This window comes from Natator depressus, chromosome 3, assembly GCF_965152275.1.
Source record: "Natator depressus isolate rNatDep1 chromosome 3, rNatDep2.hap1, whole genome shotgun sequence".
In the NCBI taxonomy this organism is placed as follows: Eukaryota; Metazoa; Chordata; order Testudines; family Cheloniidae; genus Natator; species Natator depressus.
This window is the reverse complement of record NC_134236.1, coordinates 66,166,883-66,189,833: the sequence shown is the minus strand read 5'-3', so window position 1 is coordinate 66,189,833 and position 22,951 is coordinate 66,166,883. Positions and strand designations below refer to the sequence as shown.

Genomic DNA, 22,951 nt, shown 5'->3' with positions numbered 1-22,951 from the left:
CAGCCCATACGTCTTTAACTTGCTGACAAGAATACTGTGGGAGACCGTGTCAAAAGCTTTGCTAAAGTCAAGAAACAATACATCCACTGCTTTCCCTTCATCCACAGAATCAGTAATCTCATCATAGAAGGCGATTAGATTAGTCAGGCATGACCTTCCCTTGGTGAATCCATGCTGACTGTTCCTGATCACTTTCCTCTCGTGTAAGTGCTTCAGGATTGATTCCTTGAGGACCTGCTCCATGATTTTTCCGGGGACTGAGGTGAGGCTGACTGGCCTGTAGTTCCCAGGATCCTCCTTCTTCCATCATGTGCCAGCAATGGCCCTCTGCCATGTACATTGGTCAAACTGGACAGTTTCTACGTAAAAAAATAAAGGGACACAAATCAGACGTCAGGAATAACATTCAAAAACCAGTTGGAGAACACTTCACTTCAGTCTCTCTGGTCACTCGATTACAGACCTAAAAGTTGGCAATACTTCAACAAAAAACTTCAAAAACAGACTCTAATGAGAGACTGCTGAATTGGAATTAATTTGCAAACTGGATACAATTAACTTAGGCTTGAATAGAGACTGGGAGTGGATGGGTCATTACACAAAGTAAAACTAAAACTATTTCCCCTTGTTTGTTTTCTCTCCCTCCCCCCCCCCCCATTGTTCCTCAGACATTCTTGTCAACTGCTGGAAATGGCCCACCTTGATTATCACTGCAAAAGGTCCCTCCCCCCCCCCCCCCGCACTCCTGCTGGTAATAGCTCATCTTAAGTGATCACTCTCGTTACAGTGTGCATGGTAACACCCATTGTTTCATGTTCTCTATGTATATAAATCTCCCCACTGTATTTTCCACTGAATGCATCCGATGAAGTGAGCTGTAGCTCACGAAAGCTTATGCTTCAAATAAATTTGTTAGTCTCTAAGGTGCCACAAGTACTCCTTTTCTTTTGCGCATACAGACTAACATGGCTGCTACTCTGAAACCTGTCATTATCTTCTGGTGTTCCTTAATCGCTTACTGTTTCTTCATTTAATTGATTTTTCTTCATCCTGTGTTGAAACCAGGCATAACTTCCAGTTGAGCAGACCATATAGTCTTGAAGTCTTCATATTAAGATTAGAGATTTTTTTTTTGTGATGGTTCACTGCCACATCACTAGGTAAGCTATGGCTAATTATCCTGACTCTTAATTTTCACCTTATTTCTGGTCTGAATTTATCCATCTTCAAGTTTCCAGTCATTGATCTTAACCCTTTTGCCCACTAGATTAGAGGATTCATACATCAGAAATCTCTTCCCCATGTAGATAATTCCAGACCCCCAATAAGGCTGTCTTTCTGTCTTGATCATATTCTTCAGCTACTCCCAAATGGCAGGTTTCTTTTTATTCCCATATGTATTGGTTCTTGATGAGTGGTAAAATTTTCTCTAGTATTGCGTCTTTAACAACTTACTTGCATTCGTGTACTTCTTCAGGTCTATTTCTTGTCCCAGGCTTAATTTCTTATTTATGTGCCTGCCTGTATTTAAACCACTGAGACTTCATAAATTCAATTCAAAACTTAGCCTTATTACTCTACTTGGCTTTGCCCTTTCAGCAGACGAAAGATGTCATGTAGGACAAACTGTAGAGTGTTGTTGAATCAGTTGAATGCTTCTGTCTTTCATTCCCCTCACTTGAAGGGAGTTTCAGATTAAAATGTACATACTGAGGAGTAAACACAGGAACTAGAAAATCTGACAGGCAAAAACAATTGCCTTTTAGCCACCTTCCCTGTGTCATGGCATCATGTCATTGTCTTCGTCTTCAATTATTATTCTCTGGGTTACTTATATAGGCTTTTTTTCCCTAGGTGTTTACAAACTTACATGATGTCCATCTTTTACATGCTCTCTCTGCCCTCTATCCTGCTGATATCTGTTGCACTGACTCCTGATGCCTTGCTTTATGATTTGTGGGGATGAAGCGGATGAATCAGGTCCTGAATTGTTTTCCTTTTTCCCCCATCCCTCATGCTTTTCAGTTTCACTGCTGAGGTAGGGTTGGTTCTGAGTTGTAGACCTTGCATGTGGCACAGGCTACCAAGTGTTTGCTTGCTATACTTATGCTTAAGGATGGTCATAAGTGTGTTAGGCTGATGGAAAAATTAGCTGAATTGGGTAGTGTGTAAACAAAGCTGCTCCAGACTTTTTTTGCTTTTAGGGTTTTCACTAAGTGAATAAACTCCACCCTTAATGTATTACTATAGTGTTGTGAATAGACAAATGTCAACCTGATTGAACAGCAAAAATACGTCAAGTGGAAAGTATGTATTAGAGCTTTCTGAGAGCATAAACTGCTGCCACACTACCTTGGTGTAATGTGTAGGAGTGGGTGAAATGGCAGCATCTTTGTGGAGGTTTTCCTGAGGCTAATTGGGCTGTAGCACTGATGTTGCCGTATTATCTAATTACTAGTGTGTATTTTGCCCTTTAGGCGCACCACTTTTAGCAAAGATCAATTAAAGAGGTGATACTAAAACACTACATTTTAATATACTGTAAATTTAGAAAGTATTTTAAGTCATTATTGTCCACTGAACCTCTTTTAAGCCTGGACATAAAGATGCTCTTTGGGAGGTAGCAGCAGGATAAGAGTATTTATCACACCATAAACCACTAGTTCCACACTTCCCAGTTCTTGCTTTCTTTGGAGGTGAAACAGTTGTAAACATGACCCACATGTTCTGGTAATAGCTGAGCTATAGGTTATTTTGGTTTCTCTCTCCTAGTGACCAGGGCCGGCTCCAGGCACCAGCGTTCCAAGCAGGTGCTTGGGATGGCAGTCAGAAAGGGGCGGCAGTGTTTCTGCAATTCGACAGCTTCTCCCTTTTGCCATCTGTGGTGGCAGTTCGGCGGCGGCTTCTCCCTTTTGCCGTCCCGGGCGGCAATTCGGTGGCGACAGTTTTGGGGTGATTTTTGTTTTTGTTTTTGTTTTTCCACCGCTTGGGGCGGCAAAAATGGTAGAGCCGGCCCTGCTAGTGACTTATATGAGCACATTATTCATAAACCTTTATAGGCAAGTTTCTTGTGGTTTCATTTGCTTTTGGATACCATCTTCCAGATCACTCTTGTGTACTGTATTTCTTAGAAGATGGCTGTCAAGGCTGATTCCCCACTCTGGCACTTTGAGTGCAGGATTCTAAAAGGATTCTTGCAAGGATTCTAAAAATTAATACTGGCCACTCCAAGCTTGTATTAAACTCCCAAGGTTACAGATTTTCTCTGACCTTGGGTGGTGGCAGCATCTGCCCATCCAAGTGCAAAAAATCCCTTTTGGAACCCAGGAAGGCACACTTGGGGTACTCTCAAGCCCTTTCACCACCCCCTTCAGGGAAGAGCTGAGAGAGAAAAACAAAGGAAATCAGCTGTTGCCCCCAGCTAATTCAACAACATGTGCACAAACCTCTTAAGACACACACAAACCCAATTCTGTTTTTTAAAAAAAGATAATTTTATTAAAAACAAAAAGAAAATACATCTGGAACTTAGGCTATTGCTAGATTTTAAAAGAGAAAATATAATAAGCATCAAGAATGGTTGGGTTTTTTTTTTCAGGTCCAGCTTAATAGTTACAAGCAAAACAAAAGCATTTGGGGGTTAGCACAGAGGAGTCCACAAGCCTTACAGAAATAAGAGATAAACCTAATCGTATCTTCCTAGATATTTCCTGATCCCCTACATATTTGGGGTTTCAAATGAGTAGTTTCTAGGTATGATTTGATTTTTTTCATACCTGGCACAAGCTCTTACAGTATAGTTCCTCCCCTGTCCCTGATCTCCGGGAGAACAGCCCAGACAGACAAAAGGAGAGTTTTTTGTTTCAATTTTAAAAAGTTCTAGCCTTTCCATTGGCTCTTTTGGTCAGGTGCCCACTCCCTTCCTTTTACCTATAGGCTTTTTAACCCTTTCCAGATAAAGCAAGTAAAGAACAGCTACTAACAGGGATTTTATAGCTGGCTGGCTGGGTGTCCAGAAAAGGTAGCTTACCTCCCCCTTCATTTAGCACAATCGTAAACCCTCCTCTGAATTTGGGTCCTAGGTTTCCTTTAACAAATCCATTTAAATATGGGTAACATTCAGGTTCAAACATCCTTAATGTTCATAATTCCAATATCAACCAGGGAAGGCTGGTATAATCCAGGGCTCACAGTTGCTCTCAGATTACTGGGAAATTGGCCTTATGTGTTGTACTGACGTTCAAAAGTCTCTCACTTCCTGTAGTCAGGGCTTAATTTGTGCCAGGGCTGAGCCCTGGCACCTCTAGGGTTTCCACATCAGTTATAAATGTAAAAAATTTGCTTGAGCCCCAGCACCTCTTTCATTACAATTAAACAATGCCTGTATTACATCAGGCACAGTAGTATATGTATTTATTAACATGTAAGTGTGCTCTTTAGTGGTTGTGCTAATGCCTCAAATGTCACTCTCTCTTGTGTAAATTAAAACTGTGTTCCATGCAGAACTAGATTCAATAGCAGTCTAAATTTTGGAATGCTGTGTTCTTTTAACACATACTGAAGGTCATTAGTACTGTATCACTTTAGAAATCAATTGTGATGTGACCTAAATAGCCATGTCAGCTAATCAAACATAATTGGGGTTTAATGGATATGAAGACTGAACTACTCCAATCATTGATGCAATGTATTGGTGCTCCTCACAAACTGTGGGTGAGGAATAGCTGCAGGATATAGGGTCTGATCCTGAGGTGCAGAGCACTGTAACTCTTATTACCCACACTGACAGTTCTGAGAGAAGATGGGAGGGTAAGTCTTCACTTCTGCTGTAAGCTGATCCTCTGTAGAGGGTGGCAGGGTCCTGGACTATGGGTCAAAAAAATGCTGGGCTCACACTGAGAGCAGTTAACATGTAGAATGTTTGGATACATCTCGAAGAAGAAATAAAACCAGGTATGTAAGGTTCTAAACAGTGGTGTTGCCATCTAGAGTAATAAATCAAAATCTCTTTAATGTTTCTAGTTCTGAAACTGCGAGTTTTTTGTGTACATGATAAACCTAAGTAATCATGATCTGTCAACTCTCGTATTCTGCTCTATCATCCCTTTTCCTGTCACTAGTTAGGACTAAACTTAGGCCCATTAAGATCTGCATGCTTGAACTCTTTAAGTGCTGTGTGGCTTTTCACTCACGTCAGTGGACCTCTGCATGGGCACAAGTGTTGCTTCCAAATTCAAAGCAACTGACAGTACTGAATTTTTGGTCACATTACTTCAGTACAGGTCTTCCTGGTCCTGCTTCTGGTGTTCGAAGGTTTAGTTTCTTGGGCCTACTGACCCAATCAGATAAAGACTGCTGTTGTAACCATCAGCTGCATCCAAGGCAAGGTTCTACTAATACTGAGGGTATTTTAGAATTGACTGTTTGCCCCATTTGTGTTCTTATTATGGCTGTAGTGCTAAACCTATTTCTGAGACTGGTTGGTTGAACTTTTTGTAATCTTTTTTCTTTTTTTCATTTAAGATTTTCAAAACATTGTCAGATATCTGCCTTAATGCAACAGATGGATATGGGGAGGGCTAGGTCTACCAGTAATGCCCTAGTGGAAAATAAACCTATCCCATCTCTTGTGGCTGGGAAGAGTTCTCGAATTCCTTGTACGTGTTCTCCTTGGACCAGACTAACTTTGGTATCTGACATAGAATCTCACAAGCATATTTTTTTTCCTTCTCTTCCCCAGACCCAGACATTTCTATATAGTGTGACAAAGTTCCTGCTGTACCTTGGTGGGTCTTGCGCTTATTAGTGAATTTGCTCACCTTGGAGCTTCACGTTAGCCCTCAGCTTGGCCGTTTTTTTCTGAATTCACAGTGCAGGTCTTCCTGTCTGACCAGGAGTTGGGAGGATTTGGGGGGAACCCGGGCCCGCCCTCTACTCCGGGTTCCAGCCCAGGGCCCTGTGGAATGCAGCTGTCTACAGTGCCTCCTGGAACAGCTGTGCGACAGCTACAACTCTCTGGGCTACTTCCCCATGGCCTCCTCCCAACACCTTCTTTATCCTCACCATAGGACCTTCCTCCTGGTGTCTGATAATGCTTCTACACCTCAGTCCTCCAACAGTCCGCATTCTCACTCTCAGCTCCTAGTGCCTCTTGCTCCCAGCTCCTCACACGCACACCACAAACTGAAGTGAGCTCCTTTTTAAAACCCAGGGGCCCTGATTAGCCTGCCTTAATTGATTCTAGCAGCTTGTTGATTGGCTGCAGGTGTTCTAATCAGCCTGTCTTAATTGTCTCCAGAAGGTTCCTGATTGTTCTGGAACCTTCCCTGTTACCTTACCCAGGGAAAAGGGACCTACTTAGCCTGGGGCTAATATCTGCCTTCTATTACTCTCCTATAGCCATCTGGCCCGACCCTGTCACAATAGTCTACTTCCCTCTCTTCTCTTCCCCCACCCTCACTCCACCCCAAAGCCTCTGGGTTTTGAGGGTTGGCTTTGCATCCATAATTAACTCAATGTATGTACCTGCTGGTCAAAGCTTTCATAAGTTAAGAAACGGGCTTACAAAAAATTGAGATCCTTATCACTTTTGTTGCTGTCAAAAGCTATGGAGACACTGGAAGACGTAACTGCAGCAGTGAACATTTTGAAGGATAGCTTTACAACAAGAACTAGAAACTCCTCTGTTGAAAATAAGTTAAATTCTTCAATAACAGATATCAAGATATCAAGCTTTCTCTGGCCTATGTAAGCAGAGTGCATGGGTTCACTTATGATTCTCAAGTGACATGGTATTATAAGTCTATTACAGAGAACGTGACGATTAAAATGTTGTGGCTGATACGCCTTTGGTATACTGATGAGATCTGCAAAGGCATGCTGGCATGACTCTTAGGGTTGGGCTACACTGCAGTTAGACACCCATGGCTGGCCCGTGCTAGCTGACTCAGGCTCACAGGACTCGGGCTAATTGTGATGTAGACATTCAGGCTCAGGCGGGAGTCTGGGCTCTGTCACTCTCCCGCCAGCCTGAGCCCGAACATCTACAATACAATTAAACAACCCCTTAGCCTGAGCCCTGTGTGTCCATATGCGCTGACTTCGTGGGTGCTCCAGGGCTGAAGCACCCACAGGGAAAAATTAGTGGGTGCTCTGCACCCACCGGCAGCCAAGCTCCCCGCCCCGCCTCACCTCACCACCTCCTCCTCAGCCTCCACCTCCTCCCCTGAGCACGCTGCGTCCCCGCTCCTCCACCTACCTCCCAGCACTCGCTGTTGCCAAACAGTTCTAGCAAGCTCCGGGAGGGATGGGGGAGGAGTGGGAATGTGGCGCACTCAGGGGAAAAGGTGGGGCTGGGGCGGGGATTTGGGGAAGGAGTTGGAATAGGGGCAGAGACGGGGCGGGAGTTGAGGCAGGGACTTTGGGGAAGGGATTGGAATGGGAGGGGCAGAGGAGCGGGGGTTGAGCACCCATTGGTACCAATAAAAGTCAGCACCCTATGTGTGAGTCAGCTGGTATGGGCCAACTACAGGTTTTTACTTGCAGCGTAGACTTATCCTTAAAGTCTGCATTACTAGATAACCAATAATAGTTGGTCCTATCCTCTCACCTACTTCATATAAGACCAAAACGTGTCTTTAACTCCAAAGGGAGCTTTTGATAACGTCAAATTGAATTGTGTAACTTCTTTAAGAATAAATGTTGGGTTGGGATGGCCAGTACACTCTCTCACAGCCTTGAGGGTAGATACTATGATAAATGTCTTTGGAGTCTTGTGTTTCAATATATTATCTGTTATCACAGTCTCATTGAAACTCTTACTCTAATCTAGTCTACCAGATGCTGTTTGTCTTTTCTGTACTTACTGTAACTGTTTTCCTTTTTTTTTAAATAGATTTGATCCAGGCAACCAATGAGACCAATGTTAATATTCCTCAAATGGCTGATACTCTTTTTGAGCGAGCAACAAATAGTAGCTGGGTGGTGGTTTTCAAAGCCTTAGTTACAACACATCATCTAATGGTTCATGGCAATGAGGTAAGCAAATGGAATTCTCTCACAAGACCGCGTTTACCCTGAAGAAATTCCTGGATAGGTCACTGAAAATTTAAAAGTACCTTTTTAAATTGTTTTGATCTCTTGATGTTCCATGAAAACAAAGGACTACACTTGTCAGTTGCTATTTTCCAAACTTAAATTGAAGCTGGAGATATTAAGAGCAAGTACAGAACTAGCAGTTCGGCTTTCCTTCCAGCAATTGTAATTTGTCAACATAATAGATCAGGTAATCATTCATTCTTTAACTTCTGCCTCATCTTAATTAGAAAGTAAAGTTAAAGTTACAAAGAATATTTAAGTTGTAACTTTCTAATATGCTTGTTTAAGACCATAATGACTGAAGTTCAGGAAAAAAAAATATGTAGGGGGAAAAACTCTAAATGTTGTGGAATCCTCACTTTTACATGCCTCCTGTGACTGGTTCTCTGATTTAGGTCTGTCTGACCTCTGTTAATGTGTTCTCTTTTTTTACTTAAAAACTTGAATTTTATACTAACAAGGCATTACCCATTTCATTTTTATTTATTATATAGCCACAGCTCTTCAGACCATTGTCCTAGTGAATGTCTGCTATACAAATGATTATTCTTTCTCCACTGTATGCAAATTTAATAGCATTTCTCAGCTCATATTTTCCTAATCCTTGTTTGTGTTGACTTTAGATTAGTGGCTCTTTAAATATAAAACTTTCTTGAGTGAATTCAGCCTCTTTACAATTGTACTTTGCATATGGAAAGAAGTAATTCCACTCGCTCCTTCCACTGTGTGTGCGCACATGCATGCACCATGCACTTGTCTCTTATGTAGCTGCATTACAATTCCTAGTCCAACTCCATTTGTCTATCATTCCAGAATTTTTTTAGTTGGTTACTAATGTGCTTTCCCCATTTTTGCTGTCTTGCTGTAAATGAAGCACTCGGCATATAGGCAATGCCTAATACAATAGAACCCTGATCCCCCTCAGCCGGGGCTTGCACAGGTGCTACTCTAGTACAGATAATCAGTTTAATAGCGTTATTCTCTGTTCTGTCCTCTTGCAAACTAATAGATCTTGCTGCTCCTTAATTGTCTTCTACTTTTTGTGGAGGCCAGTTAGAGGAAGGGCAGGACAGTAGATTAGCCTCAGTCTCATTTTATGAATGCTATTAAAACTGTTAAGGAGAACAACCAAAGGCTTAAGCCAAAACATAGGTTCTAACTCCCTCCGTGGTCCTGAGTTTTGAGGAAGTTCTAATCTGGATCCAGGCTTTGTGGCTTTGACCATCTATATCCACTTGAGTCAGAGTGACTTGGGTCAGTTAGCAGGAGATCAGCTGAATCTTCCCTTTATATGTACATCTGATCAACTCTGATTTTTACCTGCTTGCAGATCTGAACTGGAATGGAGAGGAAATTGACTTTCATTTTTGTGTCTTGCAGAGATTTATTCAGTATTTGGCATCTAGAAACACACTATTCAATCTCAGCAATTTTTTGGACAAAAGTGGATCACATGGTAAGAATGTGGTGGCCTGTCTGTATTAAACTTTAGCAGTAAGATACTGCTAATATCTCATAGGCCTTGCTAACCTATATTAGTAGAGAGACACATTGAAAGGTATGAATTAGGGAGCATATGAAGCCAAAATGGGAATAATCCATTCTAAAACGTATTTCATTTGACAAACTTACATTTTCTTTACAGGTACAATACTTTGTAAATGTAATGAAGCTGTAAGGCTAAGTGAGATGGGGCACTATCCTAAAACTTCCCAGCTGGCTGGTCAGTTTCTGTAGAACTTAAAATTTTCATGGGGGAGAATAATTGAAGTTCCCATACCTCATGATTCAAAACAGAACCTTTCAAATGGGAATAAGGCAGGGTATCTTATCCTATTAATTTATCTCTTTATTATGACTGGATGTAATGGAAGTTAAAGATGAAAGTGGCAACTGGTTTTATTTATATATAAATATATATTTTATCCATCCTGGGAAGTACTCGAAATGAGAAATTGTTCCCTAATGCCTAATGTTTAGTCTAAAACATTCCTAATAAGGAGGACTCCATCACTGGTAGGAGATGTTCTGTACCTTTCAAGATAGGCTTTTGTTTTCTTATCGTTACACATCAAGAAAGGGAAGAGGGGGGCAAGAGGAAGTTGAGGAGGCCAGAGGGGCCAATCGAGGGGCGGGGATGGCAAGTTGGCATGAGAAAGTGGTGGAACTCTAATTCTGCATTGATTGCTGAACTTTGTAGTGAGGCTTCCTTAATGTGTTGTGTTTTTTAACCGAAAAGTTTTCTCTGAGTAGAATAAATTCCCTCCTTTTTTTTTTTTTTTAAGAGTAGGAAGCTGTTAAAGAATTATATGAATGGCTTTAGGAGTATGTGCAGGAAACACACATGCTGGAGTGGTTGCTAGCATCAAAAAGATGTTTCAGCTCTTACCAAAAGGACACATCATACAGGAGGAAAAAAAAATAGTATTTTGAGTTTTGTTATAGGTTCACACACAGGAGAAGGAATAAAACTACAGAATAACATTTAAATGCTTGAGCTCCATTTGTTTGAATTCCTGCTGATGCCTGGTTTGGAGTAATTCTGCTTTCTATGTTGACAAATTCTGTTCTTCCCCGCCCCCACCACTGTCCTACTTGTTTAGAGATATCTTAAACTTACCATTTATAAATATTTACCACTATATACAGAGACCCATAATCATAGGGTAATATATAAAGTTTGGGGAGCTGTCCAGGGAATACTGTAGTGATGGGCCTGACCTTAGTAAAGATATGAAACCTGCTATTTCAAGATCAATATCAACTGCCAGTTTCATTAATGAATTGGAAGGAGAGGCAAATCCTACTGAAGATGGAAATATGGGCAGAAAATAAATGTTCAGCTTGGAGAAAATCCAAAACACAGATTCTGTACCTCAGAGGGAAATGTGGAAAGATTTATGGGTGATGCGGGATGCTAATTACACCTGATAAGCATGGAGATGTAGCAACAGAAGGCCAGTGCTGTTTGGGGCTGCATAAACAGTGGCATCACAGGGGGTCATTGATAGCACAGAGGTATTGCCCTTATATAAAAAGCCCTTTAACGTTGCCAGTGAAGACGCGCTCTCTGCGTTAAATACTATTGATTTTCATATGAAGTTGTCAGTATAAAATGCACTAACAATTGTAAGGGAAAACTAATATATTTAGTTGGAGTTAGAATTAAACTAATCCCAGTCAGACTCCTAAAAATACAAATAACAGATACCAATATGTTGTTATATGCCCAAAGTGTTCATAAAGGTATTTTGAGTGACTTATTTTTACCTTAGTGATCTGTACACGTGTTGTCTACCTTTTCTCTTTTGTCAATCTGTCTATTTTACTGTCTCCACTGTTCCCTTTGACAGTCATGCTAGCAATAATTGCAGACTTCTGTGCTTCTAACTCTTTCCATCATCCATTAGGTTATTAAAAATGAACACATTTCTCCTGCTTTTATTCAGAGTATTTATTAATGCTCTAGGGGATGTGTCCTTATCTAATTAATTTTGACTCCTTTTATGTAGTGTTTTACAGAATCTCAATAACACTGCAATGGCACAAGCTTACTTAAATTTTTTCTACAAAAGACTATTTTAGTAAACTAATCTGTTTGTTCAGGAAACTTAAACTAAGTTCTGCTGAAATCTGGCATTAAATAAAACCATCTTAAGTAATGAACAAGTACATGGAGTTTAGTCTGGGTTTGTGTAACTCTTAATATACACCTCTCATCAAATGAAAATTAGAAAATCAAAACTGAGGAGCAACCTACGCCCTTTCTTTGCCTGCGGTCCATGTCTGTGGATAGGCTTGAGGCACCACTTTTGTATATATTTTTGAGTTGTAGGAGTAAGAAGGAGGAGAAGTCTGGAGTAATGATTCTTTGCATGCCCCTCCCCATTTTGCAACTGATGCTCTTGCCAGTTTTATACAATCCTCCATTTCCAGTGAGGCCAGTCCTGATTTATAATAGCCTTGTTCTAACATTAGACTGCCAGTTTTTGCTTTAATACGGTAGATTATATTTCTCTACTAGATTGAAGTAGAAACATATACTTCAAAGTGTTACAATAGCACAATATCAAATACTTGCAAAATCCATCTTTCAGTTAAGAGCAAACCTCTGCTGTCTTATGCTTCACTGATGTATACCACTGAGATCTTTGTACTGGCAGAGATCTGTCCAGAGTTGATGGCTGCCCACATGCCAGTGTGGGAGTCTGTGTTTGTCTGCCTTGCTCTTTTTTCCTGGTCCCATCCTGCCATGACTTGACTGGGCCAGACTATAGACTTCCCTTTCGGACTTGTGAACAGTAGGTAAATGCTGTAACTCAAAACAGTTTCTTTGAATACATCCTTTATTTTAAATGAACATAACAGAGAGAAGGGATTACAACAACGACAAGGCCTATTTGCGTTAGGGTTGCCAACCCTCCCAGTTTTGCTGGGAATCTCCCAGAATCGCACTCTCTCCTGGAGGCTACTGAAGCCAAACCAGGAGATTTTAAGCTGCTGGAAGTGCAGCAGGGCTAAGGCAGTCTTCCTGCCTGCCCTGGCCCTGCATCGCTCCTGGAAGCAATCTGCACGTCCCTACGGCCCCTGGAGGCCAATGTGAGCTGCAGGCCGTGGCGCCCCACCGCCCCCCAGGGGTGCAGGGATGTGCTGGCCACTTCCAGGAGCAGCACGCGAAGGGGGCAGCGCACTGGGTCCCCCGTCCCCTCTTACTTCAGCTGGCTCCTGGTTGGCGGTGCAGCAGGACTAAGGCAGGCTCCGCTCCCGCAGCTCCTATTGGCCACTGTTCCCGGCCACTTGGAGCTGTGGAGTCAGTGCTCGGGGCACAGGCAGTGTGCAGAAACCCCTGCTCCCCACCCCCCAAGCACAGCAAGGACTTGCTGGCTGCTTCTGGGAGCAGCACGGGGCCAGGGCAGGCAGGGGACCCTGCCTTAACCCCACTGCACAGCCAGCAGAGAGCTGCTCAAGGTAAGTTCAGGTGGAGCCAGCACCAACACCCTGCCCCAGCCCTGAGCCCCCTCCTGGAGCTGGACCCCAAACCCCCTCCCACACGCTGAACCCCTCAGCCCCAGCCCAGTGAGGGTGGGGGAGAGCAAGCAACAGAGGGAGGGGGGACCTCTGAGAAGGGGTGGGGAAGGGCAAGGGTGTTTGGGTTTGCGTGATTAGACCTTTGGCAACCCTAATTTGCATGTTGTCTTACCTAACTGCTTAGGTAGATCTAACTTACCTCCCTATTGCCCCCACATCCAAGAGTGAAGGGGCAGCAGACCTCAAGCAGTCACTGACTCCTTCTGACCCCCCCCACCCCCCAAGCTCTTTCATTTTTCCACCTGAAGTGCCACTGAGGCCTCAAGCTGGGACCTTCCACCTCCAATCAGAATCCTGATCCATGCTAGTGGAAGTTGATACTTGTTTTAAGTATTAGTGACTGAGTTAGCCCATTGTCCGCCTTCCTGGCGGGGCAGCAAAATCACATAGGTGCAGAGGGTTAACTAAGTCCTATGTAGCAGACAGCATAACAGTAATAGAGGTGTACACAGAATCTGTAGAATGCCTATCTCCCACATTCTTAACAGTACTTTATATTAATCCAGTTCCTTAGAAAGCAAACTTTTATGAATATAGGCCTCCAACTTCAAGGCCTATTATTTACAGTAGGCCTTAGGACACACAAAGACTTGGACCAAAGAGGGAAGCACTGGCCGAGGGACTACAGTAGACTTCTAAGTTTCTCCCCTTCAAGCTGGAACCAGATCTCCAGGAGGCTCAGCCTAAAGAGTTAAAAGGACAAAGTCCAAAGTGAAGACATCTACCCAGTACAAAGGATGCTCTCCTGCCAGAGGAGGTCTAAACAATGGAATAACAGAGCATAATGTTAGAATTTTTTTCCCTAATGTTACTGTTTTAGTGTTACTCCTTTAATTGAACTATCATACACACACAGTCTTGTCTCATGTCTGCCATATTGAGAGTAAAGACCCTTCCTTTTTGTTTTGATTTCTGCATGTGAAAATTTGTTCTTGGGTATGAACACTACGTGTTGGATGCCCACATGGTTAATAGTTGGCATGCACACAGCACTTGCTTTTTGGAAGCGGGTGATGTGCTTTCCATAGCTGTATAAAGTAACATTTCTGTTTACCACTGCTCATACTGTTCTGGTCAGGCCTTGCTGAGTCTTTTTAGGGATCCAAAAATATTTCTGGACATTTTTGCGGAAAGCTTTGCTATTTAGTTTTATGGACCTTGCTTCTAGTTCCTGGAAGAGGTGGTGTGTGCAGCAGAATTCAAAGAATCAAATACTTTGTGTGTGTGCGCGCATGCATGAATAGGGGAGTGATGGTGAAAGTTCTTGAAGGTGGATATCTTTTATCTACATGAACAATTTGGTGAACACAAATACTGCCTTGAATATTCTTAATTTGAAAATGGTGGTAGTGGCAGGAGAAATATTCAGTATCCAGTGCAGGGATTCAGAAAGGGAAGGGTATGAGTTGGTTAGAATGGCAAGAGGTATCTTAGTTGCTAGCTAGATTTTTTTCCTCGACTGTCGTCTGCAGTCAATAAATTGTAGTCAGCAGAAATTGTTAGGATGACATAGTCATAAACCCTGATTTTATGGTCATAATAACCAGGAAACTAGCATGGATATTTCTTCACAACATGTAAACTATCTAATGGAATAGACCATCTGAATCTGTGGTGACCTCTTCAGACCAAAGGAACTATAAACGGATTGCAGTACCATACATTTTCCTTCTCTTTTCCAGTCTTTGGCTAATTTGCACACACAGTATATACTTGAAGCTCCATTGGAAATTGGAGCAATTGCATGTAACATGATCCATACCCCTGTGGTTGGTAAGATGACTGGGATCACTTGAGTTCCCTCTTGACATAGATTTTGCTGTAAGGCAGCATGAACTACCACCCCCTTAAAGCCAGCAATAGTTCTCCCAATACACAAGGGCCTTCACATGCAGCAAATTATCACCTGGGATCAACCTTCCTTTCCTAACTAATTGAGAAGTAATAGCTTTTTTTCAAAATTCTCAGTTTTGAACTACATCTATCCAACCAGTGAAGTTTCAGGCCAGGATATGAAATAAACATATTAAGTTCACCAATGGATGGGCCATATTTTTGGAGTTTAATGTATCCATCCTACAAATGCTTACATCACATCATTTGAAAGCTTTTTTTATATATGTTTAATTGAGGTATGATGTGGAGCTGTCAAATACTGCCATAAGCCTGCAGGCTAGGTAAAACAATGGTACCCAAAATGTCACTTTTTGCACAGTTCCAGAAACAGTGCAACATGGCTATGACTAGAGTTTTTACTGTTAACACTAAGGTGTTGAAATTTAAATATTGGTCAAAGCTACCAAACGGCAATGTATTAAAATATTTTTTAATTTGCTTTGCATGGGAAAGTCTTCCCCCCCCCCCATCCCCCGAAATGATGGAACTGTTTAACATGTGGCAAAAATGGTGGTTCCTCACTAGTGCTGCAAAAACCAAACTAGGAAGAGTCCCAGGGAGAGGTGTTCATTCCAAATGGAATTGTACCACTTCATGCTGATGGAAATCTCATTCATGAAGGAGATAATAGAAATATCTCCTCCAGAGACAGACTATTAATATATTGGGATATTCTGGGGGAGACACAACATTGCTAGACTTTCTTATTGATTCTGATGTGTATGCAGCTTGTACTGCAGATCAAACGCTTGATGGTAAGCACTTAAACATTCTCTACTTGGCTTGATTCTAGCATTTGGGACCCTGAGGGCTCTGAAACTTTATTCATTGTTAAAGGATGTGAGCAGGGAAAAGATTCTCATGTAGCTCCAGCACTTTGGCAAATGTTGGCTGATACTCAAAAGGTATTTGATTTCTTGTAACATGTCTATTAAAGAGCTTGATGATGCTATAACTCTGCATATGCTGCTGTTGGAGGAATGTCAGGCAGGGTGGTCATGGTATGCCCTGTCTCCTACATTCAATTATGGAATCATTTTCTCCAAGTCGTACTACTAAATGTCTGTGTGGAGCAAGACGGTGATTTGGAAACTTCAGTTACACACCCAACATGCCATGCTTCAATAGTTCTTAACAGCAAACTGGCCCAACTATGTCAGGTAGATATCAGTCTACATTCTTGATATCCCTGAAGAAGTACAGTGCCTCTGAATGTATGAAATTTTCTGTGCATCAGCTTCCTGGATCTTTCAATGGAATTTGGAGTGCCATGTGAACAGAACTGTCAAAGACTCAAAGGGCAGAGTGGGAATGTAGGACTGACAAAGAAACTAGCCCTTGTCAGGTGGACTCTCTCATAAAAGAACTTTAAATATGAAAAAGCTATAAGAACAAGAAGTAGTGAAGACAGAGTCCACAAACAAGTCCTTGCCACTAAACTGAAGAGGTATGAAGAGCATGTTACAGCTCTTACTAGCTATGCCATCAGGAATATTGCAAACCCATTTGACCCTGAATCACATCTAGAGGTTCCTATCAATGTTACCTACTGACAGCATGTAATATCAGATGTACAAGAGTTTCTACTCAAAATAGCAGATTCTGTAGAAAACAAATAAAGCAATTTGAGAGGTGCAGTTGATCCTGATTGGATCCATAGTTTCTTCATTCCAGTCAAGAAGTTTGGTATCAGAACCTTGCTGACATAGCCAAGAAAACAATTTTTAAGTCTGGCAAGGAAAGGGACAATCATAGCAGCTATTAGTTCAGCAACTTTTCTGAAGAGCCCTGTCACTGGTGAGATGCGAAGATGATTTTTCAATGGCAACTGTTCTTAGGCACAAGTCCTATTGTGGGACTGTCTCTCTCCCATCCTGATGGAACAATGAGAAGAACAGACAAAGCTGAATTAGGACATCAGCTGGAAGCTCAAAGTGAAAGAATCCATGAGCTAAGAGCATTCAACAAAGAAACCACAGTATACATCAGAGAGGCCATGGGTGGAGACAAATTCCACACATTTGATGAATTGGCTATATACTTAAGGCAGGTCCTCAGAGGATGTGACAAAACTAATTCTGTATTCAAAGTCTCTGACAGCTTTGACAACAATAAATAAGATCTGCAAAAAGACAGAGCAGGACAGGATGTAATGTCTGATGGAAGAAATACAAGGCGATTTTCGTGTGCCTCCATGGAAAACCTTCTAAACACGTCATCCAACAAGGATATCTTAGAGGAGTTTTACAAGTGACTATGGTTCAAAATGCCCACAGGTGCAGGAGCATATCCAGTAAAGACATTTTCTTAGTGGAGGTTTTTCTAATGGTGAAGTAGCAAAGTCCATCACCAGTAGAGGCGTTTTGAAGCCCAAGACTTTTGTTTAGTACTCAAGAGGAAGCTGTCACAAGGCTACTTCTGCAAGCTGTATGTTCCAGTATGGCTTTTGGGTCTCTTGGTGTCAAAGGAACTATAGTAATTTAGGTAATCTGAGACACATGTTTTGGTCCTTGATGTTCACTACTTTCCAAAATGGAACACAGATATTGTGTGGATTGAAATGGCACCATTACTAGCACAACTGTCAAGTGTAGCTGTATACCTGTGCATGCAATTTGTGACACACTCCTGACTTCTGCAACACGCTTCCTCCTGTACGTGCATTTACAGGATGTGACTGTGTCATCACTACTTAATATTGGTAGGGAGAAGGAAATGTGTGTTTAATGTCATAATAAAGGGAGCTTACCACTTCAGAGATCTTGCCAAATTGGAGGAGAGTGATGCACAAGCTGCAATTTCTGCAGCAAGGAAGTTAGTAGCAGTACTGTATGACCAGAGCAAAAAAAGAAAAGGAAACCCACAGACATGAATTGTTGCTTCTCAGTCTAGCTATCAAAAAGAACAAGTCCCTGGCCAAACTCCCACCGTGTGAGGACCGTTTTGAAGAGCATGACAAGTGCATCTTGGGGGGGAAAAAAAAGATTTGGGACATCACACATAGATAAACCAGATACTGGATTGCCACTGCATCATCAATTGAAAAATATGGGTGGTGAACTACTTCCTGTATTCTTAAAGGGCTCAATGGCATCTGAGTTTCTACAAGACCTTCTTAGTGCCTGTACCAGTTGCTGTGCAATCAACTGTCTATAGTCAAAACAATCTTTCCTGCACAGAACTATGTACATACAAAGGCAATGAAGACTGGGGTAACCACACACTCTTGACAGAGCTCATGATGATGATGATTGATGACTATTACATATCATTAGTGCTATCACATTTCAATGATAACTGTAAAAACTTGTTACTAGATTTTGTTACCCTTTAGATTGTGATGCTTTTGAGGTCAAAGAAATCCAATGTTCTTTGTCTTGAAATAATCATTTTAACAAACAGATGCAAATATTTCAGTGTTCATTTTAATGTGTTGGTGTCCTCCTTTATCCCTGTTGCTATAGTAACAGCACCATTTGGCAGCTCCACATGTGCATCATCTTAAAGTAGACAAAGTAAGCTGTGTAGAAGGGTACATTTAAGTTGACCACATTGGTGTCTGCCGTTCGCCTATATGGCATTCAGTGTCAATGACTAGAGTATACTACTCTGTTACTGCAAGGTAGGACCAGGGTTAATGTGGAAGTAGTGACTTGGATGTGACCCCCTCCACCTGGGGTAGTATGTAGGTGAAAGGGCATCACCCACTATTCTACCAGACTATTCACCTGTGGAGTTTCTTGTGGCTTTTGTAGTATCCCTCCATCCTGTTTGTTTAACAGAGTTTACTGTAAGAAATCATAAGCCATGACACTACATAGACACCCAGATCTATACCTCTCATCAGATACACATAATGCTGTTGTTCAACTATTTTAGTAGCTATCTAGGATCAGCAAGTGGATGTACAGCAATTGTCAAACTCAAACAAGACAGAGTTGATGCTCAAGGAAAGATGGAAACATTTAGAGCAAGGAACCATCATGTGTGTCTATCCTCAAATAGTCAAGCTGGTACGTGGCCTGGGAATTGTTCTAGATTCACTGTTTCTGGACACTCAGCCAGAGCTACCTGAAATGCTCTCATTCTTCTGTTGTTGCCCAGAAGGCAGTGCCCCATACGGTCTGTTAATGGCCTGTCCACAGTTGCCCACACTTCCATGATACCTAGTTGGGATGGCAGCTCAATGTGTGTGCAATACTTGGAAATGAGTGCACTGAATTTCCAAGTTCCAGCCAGTCCAGAACACTGCAGTTTGCTTCCTAAGCAGAACTGGCTGCTTAGAGCACATCATCTTAGTCTTCCATTCATTATACTGCTTCTTCCATATAAAAACAGGTAAAACTTCAGATAAATTTTGGTCCAATGCAAAGGGAGTGCAATCAATAAACACCTTTTTGTTGTGAGTTCTTGCTCCTTTAGAACGATAATCTACTGGAACAATGATATTGTCAACTTCAGGAGTGAAACTCCATGCAAGCAGGGGGATGGAGCTCTTTCCGCAACTGACCTGCAACCTCATTTTTACTTCCCCAGGAACAGACTGTGCATGCAATACCCTTGTATAACCTTATTGAATTAGGGTTCAGTATCTTTGGAGTTCATTGTATTAAATGTAAAGATTCCAGATTATTGTGGGCCTGTATGATCAAAGGACTACATTGAACGTTGTAGCAGACAAGGATGATCTTTGGGGACAATGTGTGAAGTGGATTTCCTGGGAAACATCTATGGGGAAACATTTTCCCCCTGACTTTCCCATCTCTGCTTATGCAGAAACACAGGCCTTTGAAGCTTAAGCACTGGGGAGAGGGCAATTGTCTGTCTGATTACCTGTTCTCAGGGTCCCAAGTTCAGAGACCTGAACTATATAAAGCAGGGATTTACATATTCATTGGGGTGGTTGTTCTGAGCTAACAGCTGTTATGAATTCATAACCACAGAAAAATTCCTTGTTGGGGTTTGAAGGACTGAACACCTACCAGAGCCGTTGTTGGAGTTCGTATTAGCATGTGTGTAGATTGTATTATTGTTTTTAAATGTTTTCTCTGTGATGCTTTCAATTTAAGAATAAATGGGTTTGATAAGAAAGGGTGTTGTGGTAACTTCTGATTGTGGAAAATTTACGCTGTCTGTGCCCTATGACGAGAAAGCAGGAAAGGCAGCCTGCTTAGGCAGTCTGGCTTGCTATGGGTATCAGTGTAAGCAGGGAACAGTGCAGACTGGAAAAACCTCAGTCAGCTAGGGGAGAGAGGCAGGTCTCCTCCAATCAAGGGAGATGATGGCTGAGGAGCTAGGAGCCGACAGTAGATGCCCTTTCTGAACCCTGGGGGCGGGTAGGCTGAGGACACAGGTGCTTGTGGAAGACTTGCAAGTAAGATTGCAGTTCTAACATAGCTTCCCACAACAATAACAAACGGTGCACCCATGCACACAGTGAAAAAGGAATACTTCTAGCTGCTGCCAAGGAAGGAGTGCAAGAGTTCACTTGATGAACCCTGTCTTGGAAGGCATTCAGATACTGTGATATTGGGTGCCTAATCTGAATTGGATGACTCAGAGAGGTGGAAGAACTTGCTGTAGTTGAGGCAAGGGGTAACTAGAACAGAAGTCACCTGGGACTATAACCCCAAAACTAGCTGTTTCTTGCTGTAACCTCTATTCCCATACACACTTGTAGCTGTATGCCATAACTGTTTTGTGGCTGCATCCTTCTTATTGGTTATATATAGTAGCTGCTACAGCTCCATGTTCTTCCTGCACCTTTCCTACAAAAATGGGTTACAAGGGATTGGTAGAAGAGTTGCAACCGAAGCGTTCCCTCAGTTATTCTGCCCTCCCACAAAAACCACACACACCATTCTGACTTGGTTTACCCTCCTCATGATGTTACAATTCCATTAACTAAGCTTTACTGAAACTTCAGAAATTACAAATATAAATTAATTTATAAGTGTTAGCATGGGGGATTTATATGAAAATGGAAAGTCTGGCTCACACGCTGAGTGATACAAAGTGTTATAGTTTCTGTTGTGCTACAGGTCCTCAAAGGAGAACTGTCTGAGTATTAAAGGGGTATAAAGTAGATTACACAAAGCACAGTATTTCTAACTTTTCATTTTTTACATATCTACAGAGTTAGCAGTAAGTCATCCTCTAACTTATAAAGGCTAAATACAGGACTCAGTCTTTAGTCACTTTTAGAGTGCTAATTATTTATCTTTCGTGAATTATTTTGCTTAGCTTGTCAGAGGAGCAAGTTAGAATATCCACAAGACTTCAAATGAGTAAACTATGAAATGAGAAATGCAGGTGGCTTTCGTCTAAACATTCATTACTTTAGATATGTTCAGTTACAAAGCTTCTCTAAGGTATCATCCAAAGTATAACCAAAGACTGCCATAGACTGAAATAATTGCGGGAACAGAAGGCGCTATTCATCTGATAAATTCTGTTACCTAAGACAGTACTGCAGGCTACAAATATGCAGCATGTAATAGATGTCAGAACAGACTCTCTTGAATTTAACAAGATGACTGTTTGGACAAAAGTATAGTAACTTGGGTATGCTTTTGAGCCTTTCGCATAGGTCAAAAACTGACACTTGCTAATGGTTTTCAGTTATGGTCACAAGATCAAGTAACAAAAGCATCTAAATCTATTGATTCAGAACATATTTTTTTTAATATATAGTATAAGCAATAGAGCGACTTCCACATTTAGTCTGGCTTGTGCTGTTGCTTAGCTAGTGAGCAGTGATTCTTATACAAACTGTTTTTTGTTTTGTTTTACTTCTATTTGATGGGGTTCAATGAAATTTTCAAAACTGAGAATTCTTCCTATTTTTGAAGTGTCACTTTTTCATATGTAAGGCTATGTCTAGTCCTCAGTAGATTTTGCAATGTGCCGTTTTTCAGTTTTAGCAAATGGGTAAGTGTCTTTATAAACAATTACACTGGTCCAGTTTAACAAAATATGGAACTTTGTTTTATTGCAGGATATGATATGTCTACCTTCATAAGGCGTTACAGTAGATACTTGAATGAAAAAGCATTCTCCTACAGACAAATGGCATTTGATTTTGCAAGAGTGAAGAAAGGGTAAGCTGTTTATTTACATATTTAAACTTAATTACGATGGGACTTGAGTGAAACCTGACTCTTCTGTCACTAAAATAAATAATTATCTAATGCTTTAATGAAAGGGCATGGTTTAAGTATTAGTTGAACAGCAAACGAAAGATACAACTAAATCTAAATATTAAGAAATAATTTAGTTTGTCAAGTAGTGATACTCCCTCAGTGCAGTCTTAAATAATGTGTTGAGCTGAGATGTGTGAAAACCCCTCCATGCCAACGGGTAGAGGGCACACCATACTGTAACCCTTATCAGGCCTGACACGCTCACTGCCTCCAACACAGTTGTAACAATATGTATCCAATTATTACATCCTATGTAAACTGGTGATGTCTGCTCAGGAATATCATTATGTGTATGTGTGGGTTGGGTATAAAGTTATGTATGTGTGCTGGGTATATGATTGGAGGCACTGAATGGATCCAGTGGATCCTTACACAAAGGAACGTAGTATTATCTGTCTGCCTGGCCGGATTACAGACAGAGGTCAATGAAAGTACACTTATATGTAAGGTAAATAAAACAATCCAAGCTAACAAGCTGCAGCTTAGTGAACATACTGGGGGTTTGTTTTCTTTGCTCTTTAGACAGAAATAATGGCTGCTGGAAAATATAAGGGAAACAAAAAGACATTCTAGTTATCTGTCACTTAAGTGACAAAGGAAAGCGCACCCTCTGAGCCTGAGAAAGTTGGATCCCCTGGCCTGGCAGGCTAGAGATTCTGGTAACTTGG

At 41.5% G+C, this 22,951-nt stretch overlaps 1 protein-coding gene across 1 annotated transcript in view; it reads left to right on the top strand.

The window, feature by feature from the left end:
* Positions 1-22,951, top strand: part of SNAP91 (synaptosome associated protein 91) — a 137,016-nt gene that overhangs the window by 34,505 nt on the left and 79,560 nt on the right. The window contains exons 3-5 of the mRNA XM_074948046.1: positions 7,895-8,037; positions 9,478-9,553; positions 22,079-22,181. Coding sequence (XP_074804147.1) covers positions 7,895-8,037; positions 9,478-9,553; positions 22,079-22,181 — 322 coding nt within the window. The remainder of the gene's footprint in view (positions 1-7,894; positions 8,038-9,477; positions 9,554-22,078; positions 22,182-22,951) is intronic.